At 27.4% G+C, this 15,831-nt stretch overlaps 1 protein-coding gene across 1 annotated transcript; it reads right to left on the bottom strand.

Annotated features, from left to right (window-relative positions):
• Positions 1-581: 581 nt before the first annotated feature.
• Positions 582-13,596, bottom strand: LOC100166090 (protein wntless). Its single transcript, XM_003245040.3, has 12 exons — positions 13,055-13,596; positions 12,793-12,965; positions 12,604-12,709; positions 7,964-8,088; positions 7,745-7,900; positions 7,240-7,417; positions 6,657-6,784; positions 6,525-6,530; positions 6,142-6,300; positions 5,835-6,062; positions 5,624-5,774; positions 582-1,716 (listed from the first exon to the last, which is right to left on the bottom strand). Exons 1-12 carry the CDS (start codon positions 13,161-13,163, stop codon positions 1,610-1,612), a joined length of 1,626 nt encoding a protein of 541 aa, XP_003245088.1. The 5' UTR covers positions 13,164-13,596; the 3' UTR covers positions 582-1,609.
• Positions 13,597-15,831: the final 2,235 nt, after the last annotated feature.

Genomic DNA, 15,831 nt, shown 5'->3' on the forward strand with positions numbered 1-15,831 from the left:
TAATAAGATAATAACAATGAAGTAGATAGTAGATATACAGGGTGTAACAGATAGAACTGACTTTTGGTATAACTTTTGTTCTAATCAATATTTTAAAACATTTTTTATATATAAGTTACAGCCACTTGCGCTACACGTGTAATTAAAAAAAATTATTTTTATTTTTCAATACCAAAAATAAAAAATTTTTAATTTGATTTAAATTTTTTTGAATAAATTCAAAATAGTCAATTTGTGAATCTGATTATAAGAACGATTTGAATGGTAAAAACATTTATCTAAATCAAGTAGTTTATTTTTTAGAATTTTTTTAAATATCAATATATTTTTGATATACTTTAATATACTTTTTTAAAAATATTATTTTTGAAAATTTGATAATATGGGTATATTTCTTAAACTATTTACTAATCATATAATTTTAACAATTTTTGTCATACGTTTAAGTAGCATAATTTTTTTTATTTTTTTTTTGGTCGTCTTTCTATTACACTTTGTATATTGATTAAAATAATAAATAATAATATGCCTAATTATGCATTCGTTAAGGAATGTAAAAAAACATATTATATAAATATTTGTACATTATAATATGTGTTTTATTATATAGAATAAATTACTCAAACTGTAATGGGCTAGTATAAACTAAAAATAACTTACACATATGTCATGAGTCATACATTTTGAAAAATTATGATATTTTATTTATATAATATATACTTAGTAAAATGTAATGATTATTTTAACTTAGGTTAATTTAATCCATTTAACAATTGTTGGTTTTGGCATGCAACAGGTGTTATTACTTAATACTATCATTAAGATATTATACAGTAAGTGTAGAAATTTGCTAGACTAAACCGGTGTGAAAAATAATGCACCGGGATGTTTGGACCATATCATTTACATGGTTCATTATCCCGGTGCGGGATAATGTGGGATAATTTTAAACCGGTTTAGTCTAGCGAATTTCTATAGTATTTTCAATGTAGAGTAGATTGGTATGTTTTTTTATTCTAAATTCTTAATAAATATTAATTGATATGTTGGTAATTTATAAAAAAAATTCATGAATCAAAATGGACAAAAGGATAAGGTGGCAATGTTAGGTACTATTGCCAGTTAAAAAAGAATTAGTAGTGACAAATCTTTAGAGTAAAAACTATACATTATTTTCTAGATTAGTAACAGAAAAATAAAAAATGTATAGCTTAATCCAAGTATAAATTTACCAATACTTTAATGTAACTAAAAAAAAGTATATAAATTTAAATTAGTAATAATCTAAGCAGGTAATTTAAACAATACATATATACATACAATAATAAATGCATAATCTTTTTTTTAAATGTCGTTCGTTATAAATATGCAGTACTAAAAATAAGTAGTTATAAAAAAGAGTATTATCTTACTAAAAAAAAAATACTGTAAAAAAGTACAAAAAAAAATACAAAATAATACTGCTGTAAATAAGATCTTAAATTTAAATTAACTTTAATTGTACTGTGTTTGTCTATCACACACCTAAATATAATAAATGAGGAAAAAAATAAAATGTCATGATGAACTTAAAATTATCATATAGGAAGATGTCATGGCATTTGGATATTCAGTCAAAAGCAGATTTCCTAGAGAATGAAGCCAGAGATGACATTTCTGTTGGCTCAGTAGGAAGACGGCTAAATTCAATTGTGTCACTGGAACTGTTGTTCACATCTAAAATACAAAACAAACATTATAAACGCACAAATTTAAAATAATCACAATATAAAACTGATTTATTGTTACATAAAATCTGACAGTCTATTAATGCACTATATAACTTTAAAGTTATATCTTGTAATGATATAATTTCCTAATATGTACGTAAATAATACTAAATACCAAAATAAAATATTATGAAATATAATTATAATAAATTGTAGTCATACTATTTTTTTTTACATTATTTGATAATAGTTTAATTTATTTAATAACTTATAACCAAAACAATATACCAATTAAAATGTCTACACTAAATTTCAATTAAATAAGAATAAGTAATATAATCTACTTATCTACCGACAATCAATTATGAAACCATAAAAATAAGGAAAAAAAATAAAGGAGTATCTCCACTGCATTCAGATACATCAGACATTTATACGTCTTGTAAATGTAATACATTCATCGCTACGCTCAGAATCTAAAAAACTATAATTAAGTTGCCATGGTAATTTAAATATATTAATCATCAGTTGTTAATGGTAACCTAGAGACGTTATAAGCATAAACTAAGAAGATATGGACTGGTCACGTATACCCAAATACCGGTCAGGAAATGTTATGGGTACAAAACTATGCGATAGTAACGCACTCTAACGGAGAACATATAGAAGTTAATAATATTATTTATATTATTTGAATCTTGAATTGGTATAATTATTATTATAATATTTTGTTTTGAAATCTTAAAGCAATAGTTCAAGCTTCCCAGAATAAATACTATGAAAATTTAATATTTTGTTATTTTTTGTTGCTACAAATCTGACATTTTAGTTAGCCTTGTTGGCAAGTACTTTTGAGTCTTGTTCAATCTATGTATGATGAATGATGATGTAGTATTTAATTTATAATTTATTCATGTTTATAATTAAATATACGTTATTGTTACTTTTCTGTACAACTATGTTTATTTATTTTATGAAAATGGGAAGAAAATGTGCAATTAAATTGTGCACAAGCGCAGATGATTTTAGTAAATGTACCTTTTTTAAAGTTCCTAAAACCTCGATAAATATTTTGACTGATATTGTTTCAAAGGTAAATGTTTTGCTACAAAAGTTAATTTTGTTAATTAAAGTTAAAGTTAATTTTTCAAGTATTCAGTTGTCGATTTGCCGTGAGTGGCAGGCGGCAGCCGGCGGCATTCACCATGTTATTTTGTTATTGATATCATAACAGTTCTAGTGTTTTCGATGAAGACCGCTAGGCACCGACATTATCGCATGATTCTGGTACCATAACAATTACTGACTTTACCTCTACCACCCGCCTACCATGTCATGACCAGTCCATATCTTCTTAGTTCATAGTTATAAGATTAATATCATCTTTGTTATAGTTTAATTGTCATGGCAACAGAAACGATAACGCTCTCCATATCGTACACAATTACAGAATGATCCCCACCATAAGAAATAAACATGTCAAAAAAAAGTTTAAAGTTAAAGTTCAGAATTTGATATCTTTGTAGATACTTTAAATATGCATTATAATAAAAATATCTAGTAAAAATAACTTAATTCCACAAAACAAATTATTAATACATACAACTAGCTGATACAAACAACTATACTCTGTTCAGATTAAGATTGAACCGCTCGCTCGACCAAAACACGTTTTTTTTCGCGCATTCTGGACACTGGTGGGAGCGTATGCACGGCGGATGGAGATGACTATAAGCCAATCACAGAACGCATAGCCATCGCATGGGGGGTCAGGCACTGTTCGGAGGCTCAGTCTGCATGCACAACGCGGCAGGGGCGGCTCCAGGGGGGCCTAGGGGCCGCCCCCCCCCAATCCCGTATTTATAAAAAATGTATATTGTTAACAAAAAATGCATATTAAATTATTATAATATTGTCATATGGACTATATGGGCCATAGAGGTACGACGGTGTATACAATGTACCTGCTGGCTGCTATCTATACTATGAAGAACAAATAAGGCTATAAATAAACTATATTAATATAAAATATACATACTATGGTATGATACTATGATATTATTATTTTATTATGTTCAAAACATGAATATTGAATTGCGTAGCACACATTTCTGTACGGACTATGGGAATACTAAGAAGTATTTATTAATTAATTAATGTATAGTATAATAAAGTAGATATACTAGATCAAATAGATCATATTATTGATATTTTTGCCAATTTAAAAAATAGACGACTCGAATTTGTGTTGTAAAAATTGTTCTTTTCTTTTTGTTATAAGATTTTGTGAAATTAAAACTTGCCCCCCCCCCCCTAACCAAGGCTCTGGAGCCGCCCCTGCAACGCGGTTCAATCTTAATCTGAACTGAGTATTGTATATCTGTATATTCTTAAGTTTTATTTTAATAATTTAATATTGATTTAATCATATTATAAGTAATCATTGCATTTAAAAATCAATTCTTAGGGCAACTTGGTTTAATATCTTAATTTATATAAATAAATGTAATATCTAATAATAATTATAAGCTATAAGAAGGTATAGTTAAACTCGCTTAAGATACTTTTCAAGCATCAGCTCAACAGAGCTTCTCTGGCGTGTCTTATGCGAGAATTGAAAAAACCTAGGTTTTTAAAATATTGATATATTTTGATATGTATATATATAAATATGTCTATGAAATCTCAAATCAGTTTGATTTGAAACACCCACATTTTGAACCTTCGTATTTGTGCGGACACTCAGTTTGAATATGAAAATGCACATAATTTCGGTCTCTAGACTAATAACACAGACTTGGTCAGAGAAAGAAAACCAATAGTGCACTGACATCCTCTTAACAAGTGGTTTTTATATTGACTAGTATAAGTAATGTCTAGGGACCAGCAGGACAGTCTTATGGAAAATAATATCACATATTATTATATGCTTTATATTAAAATGGCATCTAAAATGGGAAAGTTTTACTGAAGTTTGGTAAGTCTATTGAAAGTGGGCCATTTTTAAGGGGGAGGAGGATTTAGGCGATATTCCATATTCATCAGAAGAGATGTGTGACTGAATGTGTAGTGACAGATTTTTAGTGTGCGTCAGTTTTTCAAACGCTTTATATAATTAAAAATAAATTACAGTTAAGATTCTTAGAAATCCATAGCGTACAAACGCACCAATTACACATCACAATAATTTGCGATCAAAAAAGTTTCTACTCTTGTGGCTATAAGTCACAAAAAGCAAAGGAAAAATTCATCCAGTACTGAAAGCACAATTTTAATTTTAAAAATATTTGAGTTTCTCATTATTTTTACTAGGTTTTGTAGGAAATGGATTTTTGATTAATTGTTTTATTGTTTAATAAGTATTATACCAAATTAATTTTCTTTTTTTTTTTTAAATGCACTTTTTTATAATGTTACAAATAAAAAATAAAATTCCTAAAAAAACAGTCAAGAAGTGAACAATTTCAAATATTTTTTCATGAATTTAAATTTAATTTTTGCAAGTATATTTTTTTTTGCGCTTATTAGTTTAAATGCATAAAAAAAAAAATACCAGCTTTTAACAGCCTTAACAGTTGGTTAGGTACCACCATCGATATAATTAAGTTTTCATACTGAAAATACCTTATAGACAATAGCTAACATTGAGTTTATATCAAAAAAAACTAATTAGATTAAAAATTAAATTAGACTTAAATCAAAATAATATCTACTATATTAAACATTTTTAATTAAATTTAACCCATTTTCCATACAATGCAATATTATCCATTGTATATCATATTAATCATACTACAAAATAAATAAAACATAATATAATACATAATATATATTTTGTTTTATACTCTACACCTTTTTAGCAATAAATTAAAATTGAAATAACTAAGTTATTTTAAAATCGCCAATAACATTACCAATTTCTGATGGCCAGTGCTTATGAGAAGGAGAGTAAAGAACAATGAGTGCAAATATATAAATATTCCACATTCCATAGACTCCAACCAAAAACGCTGATGCATAGTTTAGATTATTAGTTTCGTTCCATTTCCAATGTCCTTCTGAAGCCTAAAATAACATGCAAAATATGAGCTATTAATATTCAATAAGAAATAATGGTTATTTTACCTGTCCCAATATGAATCCAATTACAGTTAAGGCAGCACATAATAGTGTAGCTATCATCAAAAATTTAAATCTATAAATACTGCCTTCATAATGTAACCTTCGGGCATTTGACATAGATGGCAATGCTGACCTTCGAACACTTATATTACAGAAAACTTTCCATATCATGTATGATAAGAATAAAAAGTACATTCCGCCAGATATTGCTGCTAATATTATAAACGTTAACTGAATTGGTCTAGGTTAAAGAACATTATCATTTGAGCAAATTATATAAAGAAATATAAAATTTTTATAAAAAGGATACAGCTAAATTTGTGCCAGTATTGGTTGCCCATATGGAGTAAAAAGGATTTTTTAATTGTGCTCCTCTTTCACATATGTCAAATACAAAAAGTGAAATACAACCAACAGCAACTGCACTTAAATGTTTCCAATATGTCTGCAGATTTTTTTGTTGAGAATCCTAAGAATTTCAAAAATATACATTAGTTTTACTAATTAACAATAGCAAATGTTCTAAGAATATTAATACATAACAATATTTATTGAACATAAATATTGAAATTAATTTTACTTGGAATAATTAATGTTATTAGATGATTGTGAATAAAAATAGTTACAAATAAGTTTCCTTAATCACATCCACACACATATTTAGTATTAAAATAATTTATTTATTTAATTTACCTGGATCTATATGAGCACACCGAAGATGAAGAAGTATGGAGAACATAAAAATTAAAACAAATATTTTATACACTATTATGGTAATATAAAAATAACAATTAGTTGATTATTTATTACAGTTAAATCACTTACCATAAGATGTTCACCAGCAAAAATCAACCAGAATGAAAGTAATGCGGCATAAAATATACCTTGTCTTATATCTTGCAAAAGCAACATGTATGGCATATCATAAATTAATGTCAAAAATTCAACAGGAACTAGAAAAAAATTAACATTAATAGTATGTACTCCACCTTAATAACGCACAAAATAGTAAATTCAAAATAATCCATTTTTATTTATTTACTATCTAATTTATCTATGAATATTATCCAATTCCTCAAAAAAGTCTTTTTTGAATTTTAATTTTGAAGCTAGTTATGAGTATTTTAAGATTGAAAATATTTATAATTATACTTTACATTTTTAAACATTTTGAAATTAAAATATTTAAAAAGTTTATGTTACATTATGACTATTAAACTTAATTGTATTATCAATAATAAAATTCATGAAATTCATAACTAAATAATTAAACTGACTAAAATAAAAATTATATTATATTAAAGCAGTTTTAATTTGTAGTTATTGTAATTAATTATTAATAAAATCGTGCATGAGTAAAGATATTGTAAATTTGTTTCACTATAAAGGTATTTTGCTTTTTGCTTACGATTCAAAAGAGTTAGTGCAAAACCAATAGTCATCAACATGCGTTCAAGCAAAACTGGTTTGCGGGCCAGCATATGAACTCTGTTCCAAAACCATATCATTATTGCAACAATAAACGGGAAAAATATTGTCTTCATGTAAAGCCATACACTGGTAAAACCGCCATTTTGATTAATAACCTATTAACAATACAATATAAAATAATTATACAATAAATTAATAAGCAAGTTAAGCAGATACTAACACAAATAATTTAAATTTAAAAACCATGTTAAAAATATTATCAGCAATATTGAAGGCATAATATTATTATTAAATAATTAATGAATTGAAATTAAGTTTTTTTACTCAGATATTAAATCAAATTAAAAACAAAAAGTAAATCTGGCTATTTTTAAAAAAAATAACAAATAAAAAAGTGCTACACAATCTTCTTTGTGTAATTATTCATAAAGAAACATTCTCTTTAAATTATTTATGAATGAAAGAATATTTGTATTTCTTACCACAAGCCAAACATCTTTTAGATGTCCTAAACCAAAGTTTATTCCCTTCACCTCATCCACTGGTATTTTTATGTTGATTAAATAAAAATCATAATGTAATGATCCGAGTTCAAAAAGCGGTACTAATCCACATTGATAATTATGACCATCTATTTTCTATAACAAAATACAATTTTTGAGCATAACTTAAGAAGAAATGTACAAGCAAGAATTATTTACCTCTTCTGAAACACAATCAAGATTACGCTTCTCAACAGAAGAAGCAAATAATTTCCAATCGCCATCCTTGTCGAGCACATTACGATAGCCAAGTTTGGTATCCAACGTCAACTCAAGATTACGATCTAGAAAGAAAAATATAGACACTCAATACATATAATAATTTATTTTTAAAGAAAATTTGGTTTTATTAATTTTCAGATAAGAAATCTAAGTATTGCTCTTTGTTTTTAATAAATACAGTGGAACCTCGATAACTCGAACCTCTATAAGTCAAATTTTCGATAACTCGAAGGAATACCTTGGCCCCTGGCTTCCAATATATGATATGTATGATAAATTTTCTCGATAATTCAAATTTCGCTAACTCGAATTTCTCGATAAGTCGAAGTAATTTTAGTTGAATTTTAGCTTATAACTCGAATTTATATAATAAAATATAATTCGTACAATTACCTATCTCGATAACTCGAAGGTCAAATAACCAAGTACATATATATATTATTATAAATAACGAAAATCGTAATCAAAAACCGATTACTATTATCAATCTTATCATTACCTATACTACTTAAAAGGAACAGTTATAAATTCAACGATATTGTATTATGTAATATGTATGTCTATACCTAATCTATATCTCCGATAATTTACGTTTATCTACTTTATTAGTATTTATTACTGGTAAAATTATACGTCGATTGAAATACGAAATGTATACGTGGATATTTTATATAATCCTGACACAGCAAATGTTCAGTTTATTTTGTGATTTTGTCAAGTCAAGATGGAAAAACGTAGTTTAAAGTCTCTAACTGTCGGTGATAAAATAAAAACTATTGAAGAAGTAAAAAAAGGAGTGAAACGCAAAAAAGATATCGCGAGTGAATTCGGTATTCCTGCTAGTACCTTATCAACTATATTGAAGGATAAAAATAAAATTCTCAAAGCAGTTGAAGAAGCCCCCTGCTTACAACGCCGGAAAAGATTTAAAGCATCAAGTTTCCCAGAAATTGAGCATGCTATGACGGAATGGATAAAGAGAGTAAGAGATTATAATTTACCCATTTCAGGACTGTTAATTCAAGAAAAAGCAGTAGAGTTCGCAAAAAATGTATGACTCACATTTCAAGCTAGTTCGGGTTGGCTGGAAAAATTTAAATTGAGGAACGGAATAGTAGAAAAAATCATATCAGGTGAGAGTGCCACCGCGTCTGAAGTTGACTATGAACATTACCGAACAAACATACTACCAAGTTTGTTAAAAGAATACGACTCTAAAGACATTTTCAACGCAGATGAATTCGGTCTCTTTTTCAAGTGTACACCTGACAGAACTTTGACATTCAAAGGAGATACTTGTCACGGAGGAAAAAAGAGTAAAGAACGTGTAACAGTCATGGTAGGTGCTAATATGACTGGAACAGAAAAATTAAAATTACTCGTGATTGGAAAGTCAAAACAACCAAGGTGCTTCAAGAAAAAGAACGTGCAATTATTACCGGTCACATACGCGTATAACAAAAAAGCTTGAATGTTATCCACCATTTATGAATCTTGGATATTCGACTTAGATGAAAGATTTTTCAACAATAAAAGAAAAGTGCTTCTCTTTGTCGATAATTGCCCTGCACATCCAAAAACACTTTTGCATGAACTAAAAGCAATACGGGTAGTATTTCTGCCACCAAACATCATGACATCTAAGTTACAGCCAATGGATCAAGGAATCATAAAAAACATAAAGCATCATTATCAAAGATGTATAATGCAAAGAAATTTGCGAAAAATGGATTCCGGACTTGAGATAGATGACATAAATCTTTTAGAATCAATTGAATTACTACATAAATCCTGGGGAGCAGTCACACAGTCCACGATTGTAAATTGTTTCCACAAAGCTGGCTTTACAAACGGTATAAATAAGTTGTTTATTTTATTTATATGTTTCTATGATTTGTAATTATGTATTACTTTTGTCTTTTAGAAATTGAAGAAGTCGAACCAGTCGAAGAAGAAACCCCAATTGAGTGGGATCGATACCAGCAGCTTTTTCCTGAGACTAATACAGTTGAATTCCAACATTTTGCTGAGGTGGAATCTGGTGTTATAACAACATACTATCCTACTGATAATGAAATACTGAACAATTTGAAATTCCAAGAAATGCCTAACGAGTCAAGTGGGGAGGAGTCAGTTATTGAAGACGATGGCGAATTGGCTTTATCTAAAACTACTCTGCCCAGGCATTAGATAGTTTACAGGTTGTACGTAAGTACATTCAAGAACAACAAGAAATTGGAGACGAGAATTTTTCCACGCTAAACGTTATTGAAAACTTTACAGATAGGTCAAACATTAAGAAACAATCAAAAATATCTGATTTCTTTAAAAAATAGTTGTTTTTTTCTACTTTAGTCTACTTTATTCATTACATTATACATACTTTTTTTAAATTTTTTATACAATATACATACCTACATAGTACATACATTATACATTTATTAGTAAATACATACATAAATAAATAATTAAAAAATTGAAGTCTTTGTGTTTTAAATAAAAAAAATATTTTCGATAACTCAAATTTTTTTTTGCAGATTTGAGTTATTGAGGTTTTCCATAAATCGAATTTTTGATAACTCAAATTTTTTTTTCGCCCCCAACAGATTAGAGTTATCGAGGTTCCACTGTAGTTAAATTATTAACTAGTTATAAGTAAAAATGTTTTCATAAGCACTTATTTACTATTTAATATTTAATAATAGCTTATCAAAATATTTGACTAATTCCATTCTCAAAATGACATATAATAATGGCATAATAATATTCAATTGTTAACTAAATTTTGTAAAAATATCAATAATTAAGTATTTAATTATATTAGTTTTTGATTAAAAATGTATTCATTTTTTAAAAAAAACGTGTAGATAGAATTCATAGATTATATGTTGGAAACAACAAAGTATGTTCTCCTCAAGATATGGAATCAATTACAAATCATTGCAATAAAAAATTATTTTTGGAGACATAATATGGAATCAATTAACTAAATTATAGCTTGTAATCCTTACATCCTAAATAGAATAAGTTTATTTTTCTAAATTTTCATAAGAAATATAGGCTCAATATTTGAAATAACAATGAACATAACATTTGACAATTATTATATTTTAAGTCATATTGATTTTAAACAGTTATTAAAGTCTAAAAATGAACTATTTTTATATTAGAAAAAAATAATTTAATAGACCTGATAAAAAATTAAGACTAAAGCACATATTTATTTTACCTAATACATACTATACCTACCAATGAATATTTGAAGAATAATATCAATGTTTTATTTTATAAATTTATAATAAAATATGAATAATAAGAAAATATCAAAATCAATTTATTAAAAAAACCAATTTGATAATAATTATTGTCATTATAAATGTTATGGCAGGGATTCACAAACTATGGGTCGAAATTATTTGCAATATTAATAATATTATGTTTGGTGAGTCGCTGATAGTTTTGAAATATACATTTATTTATTATAATAATGCATATTTAAAATTAGATTGCTATAAAATATAATATAATACAAAAAAAAACGGAGTGGTGTGTTACATAAGGCCACAAAGCCACCGTAGAAAAAATTAACCATCATTAATGAAACAATAACAACAAAAACGGTCATTAGTAAGTTTTGGGTTATCAAAATTTAAACATTTTCAAAAATTAGTAGTATGGTAAAAAGATTAGGAACCTCTGTTATGGGCAAAATAAGAAATATATGCAAATAAGCAATGAATTCTCATCTAAATAAGAAATGAAAATGAATTGTAAATTTAATTAAAAAGTTTAAAAAAAAAATAAAGGACATATTTTGCACGTTTGACAGTATTATATTATTTTAATAACAAGGTGAAAATCGGGGTGAAAATTATCCAATTTAGGTAGAAAACGGTTACTGAATATGTAAGACTTTGTCTAAGTGTGAGACACATAAATGTAGTTACACAAGTCCCAAGCAATTTTGTTAGTCTAGTAGGTATCATAACAGCGATTTGTGTAATATATTTATAACTAATATGTTTAATCATGTTTAATATTTTAAATTCATGAACTATTTAAATAGTCTTAAATCTTAATATAAAACTAATAGTAAGTAAGTATAATATTATAACAATATATTTAATTGAAATTAAATTCTACTCTATTTAACCATACATTTTTTATTTTTTTTTTCAACTTTATTTGGTCATAGTACACAATGTCCAGACAAAGCAAAATTTTTTTAACAACCACTAAAATCACACATTGTGTACAGTGGCAGATTTCCTACTTTGCCTGTAATATATTTTTAGTAAAAATTAGTTCATTTTAATTTAGGTAGGTATATTAAGTAATTTAAACCATATAGAAACCATACCTAGAACTTATATTATATTCAATAACTGCAATTTTTAAGGACAACATTTGTTTGATAAATATTTTACTTTTTTGGCTACTAGCTTATTATAATTATTGTCATTAAAATATCTCAATAGTAGGTACATGTGCATTATACAATTTTGTACAGTAACATGTGACCACAATAATTGATATGATCAAATGTATAAGTAAGTCATAATTTATTGTATTCATACCCATTTTAGTGTCAATATGATACTCAATGTCAAAATTGAGGACTCCTATGAGATACTGTTGCCATCGAGAATAATGCAATATCTGACCACTGCGTGGAGTAGGTATCTATAAATTGGTAAAATAATTATTAATAAATAGGTAAGGAATGAAACCATATCACGCTATTAGCTAGGCACGTAATGAATTACCTGAAAAGTGAATATAATATCATTGGCCATCGTGTTGGCGACAGGGCTATCTTTGTATATGTCCGACTGGTATGAGAAGCATTTTCCATCGCCCCTGATGTACGACCAAGGATTGCTGTCATTGTACAAACACTTTGTGGCTAACACCATATCGGTGGCGGACGGTGTCGGAGCTGCGACAAAAGAAAAACATTAACGTTGAATAAGGACAAAAGAACTTTGGCGACGGGATTCCGGCTCGGTCGTGTTAACGATGACTTACCTACGAGTCCACCGATCAGGAAACACGCGAGCTGGCAAAAGAGCAACGATGATACGAGCACGAACAGCTTTTTTCCACTCAAGTTTTCGAGTATGACGCCGCCCGCCATTTTGTCGTTGTAGTTGTCGTTTTTCGATACAAATGACAACACTCTTACGTTTGAAACGGTCACACTCTTTCGGCTTTTTCCCCGATGCGTGGTTCTGTTCCCTTTCTGTTTGTACGGCGACTAATGGCGATTATTGGCTGCGGTGCGTCTGAATGCTCGACAGTGATATCAACGTTTTTTCGAACCAAACAAACGCTGACGATAAGATGACAATGAACAGACTACAACAACAGACGCGACGCAGACGCGGCGAACGTTATCTAAACCGGCAAACATACACCCCTACTCACCGCCTACCATGTACCAACATTCTCATTCCACTTGAAAATCGCTTTTATAAGTACCCACTAGCTATATAAATTATAATAATGTTACAAGTTTAGAAATATATAGTATAGTCGATCGCCATTTAAACGCGTTAAAGTGTTAAAGAAAAGTTAATATAATTTAATAATTTATGTGATAATATTATAATATAGGTTATAATATTATACATATTATTTACATACCGGGCCATGTGCAGCTAAACACTTATTTAGGTAAACACATGAATCATTGATTATATGATATGAAACACTATAATATATTATTATATTAAAACCAATGCATGAAGACTGAGGAGACGCAAAATATTATCTTAAATCTTCGTGGATATACGATAAACATAAAGCAATCCTGAATTTATTGAATTATAATAATTTATAATCAATGTTACTATTACGGACTCTGTATTTCTCTTTATATAAAATACATGGTAGTACACGATATAATAATAATAATAATATAGTACCTATCGGCTATCTACATACCACATAATAAAATCCATGATGAGTGATAAGTAAATTGTAAATAGGTATAGGTATCTACATAATGCAAATTGCATATTCCTAAAATATTAATAATTATTATTGGTACCTTATAGCTATACAGAGTAGAAATTCGCTAGACTAAACCGGTATGAAAAATAATGCACCGGGATGTTTGGACCATATCATTTACATGGTTCATTATCCCGGTGCGGGATAATGTGGGATAATTTTAAACCAGTTTAGTCTAGCGAATGTAACAGAAAGATCTAAAAAACAAAAATGAAAAATTGACACTTATTACTAACGCCTATTACCAATACTGATCATACTGTTCCGTCGCATTACGATGCGACCGATGCGACAAAATACAAACTGTTTTGTTTTTTATCGCATTTGTCGGATTCACGTAGGACACGTCGTTAAACGTGTGACGACAATTATGAAAATTATATGGATAATATGTAATATAAAAAATATACGTATGTCAGAAAACATTCATAAAGTTATTACGTTTTAAATTAATTTACTTCAAAAAAATATTGATATAAAAATTAACAACTTGAATTATTTAAACACGTTTTTGCCATCAAAATTTGTCAAAAAATTACATTTACAAATTGCTTATTTTGAATTTTATCAAAAATAAAATTTAAAAAAATTCACAATATAAAATTACAAAAAAAAAAATCGTTATTCTCTCCTCTTGTAACCCAAGTGTCGATAAATTATATAAAATGTATTAAAAAAATTTTATAAAAATATTGATTAGAATAAAAGTTACTTTGTTTATAAGGTTCTTCTGTTACAGCACCTTGTACCTATGTATATTATTATATTAATTATGTGGAATAGTAGAAATACGAGTATATTACATTTTAACCATACGTGTTTACTATTTACAATGTAAATGTGATAAATACCTCGTATCAGTACCTATAAAATATGATAAAAAATAAAAATTCTCATCTTTTAACATATTAATTAACTGTCTATAATCGAATAAAAATATTTTATACATATTTATATATATGCAAAAGTGGGCATTAACTAGTTAAAAGTTAAAGTTAAGTTAAAAAGTTATTTTAGATTCTGAGTGGAACGATGAATGTATTGATTATACAATGATGTGTGTTTTTTTTTTTTTTTTGTGTCTGTGTACACGATAAGTAGTCAAAATAATGCTCGATTTTCAACTTCAGTATCTTGTTCGATCAGAAAGTGAATATCGTTGGTGCATTGGAGAGTTCAAAATTTAAATTTCCCAGTAGTTTTCAAAAGCGCCGGGAAAAACAAAAGAAAAATTAAGGAAATACGGGAATTTTTACGCAAAATCGATTTTTCACAAAATTGAATTTGGTTTTTAGTGTAACTTTAAAAAAAATGACCGTAGATACATGAAATTTTGACTGAATGTTTATATTAGCATTTTCTATACACCATAACATTTTCAAAATATTTTGACTTATTTTGAGCTCTTTACGGACATTGTCAGTTTTCATTTTTTTTTAGTTTTTTTTTCTAAAAATATCAATAAAATTTTATTTGTTGGATAAAAAAACTTGAAAATTTAATACAAGGCTCCTAGTATATTGTTTCAAAGGCAGATGAAAAATATTAAAAATCGTTAGTCACAGTTTTTTTTTATAAGCATTTAAAGTTCAAAAAATGACAAAATATGGAAAAATCACGAAAATTTGCAAATTATTTCGCGTTAGAAATTCATAAAAAATTTTTCTTTTTAAATCTAAGATATGAAAATGTAATACAAGATTCCTTATAAGGTTTTCTACATTTATCAAAAAAAAAAATGTCTATAAGAAAGCCAAATTAAATTTTTATGATCGTTTGAAATTCAAATT

This window comes from Acyrthosiphon pisum, chromosome X (assembly GCF_005508785.2).
Source record: "Acyrthosiphon pisum isolate AL4f chromosome X, pea_aphid_22Mar2018_4r6ur, whole genome shotgun sequence".
Classification (NCBI taxonomy): Eukaryota; Metazoa; Arthropoda; class Insecta; order Hemiptera; family Aphididae; genus Acyrthosiphon; species Acyrthosiphon pisum.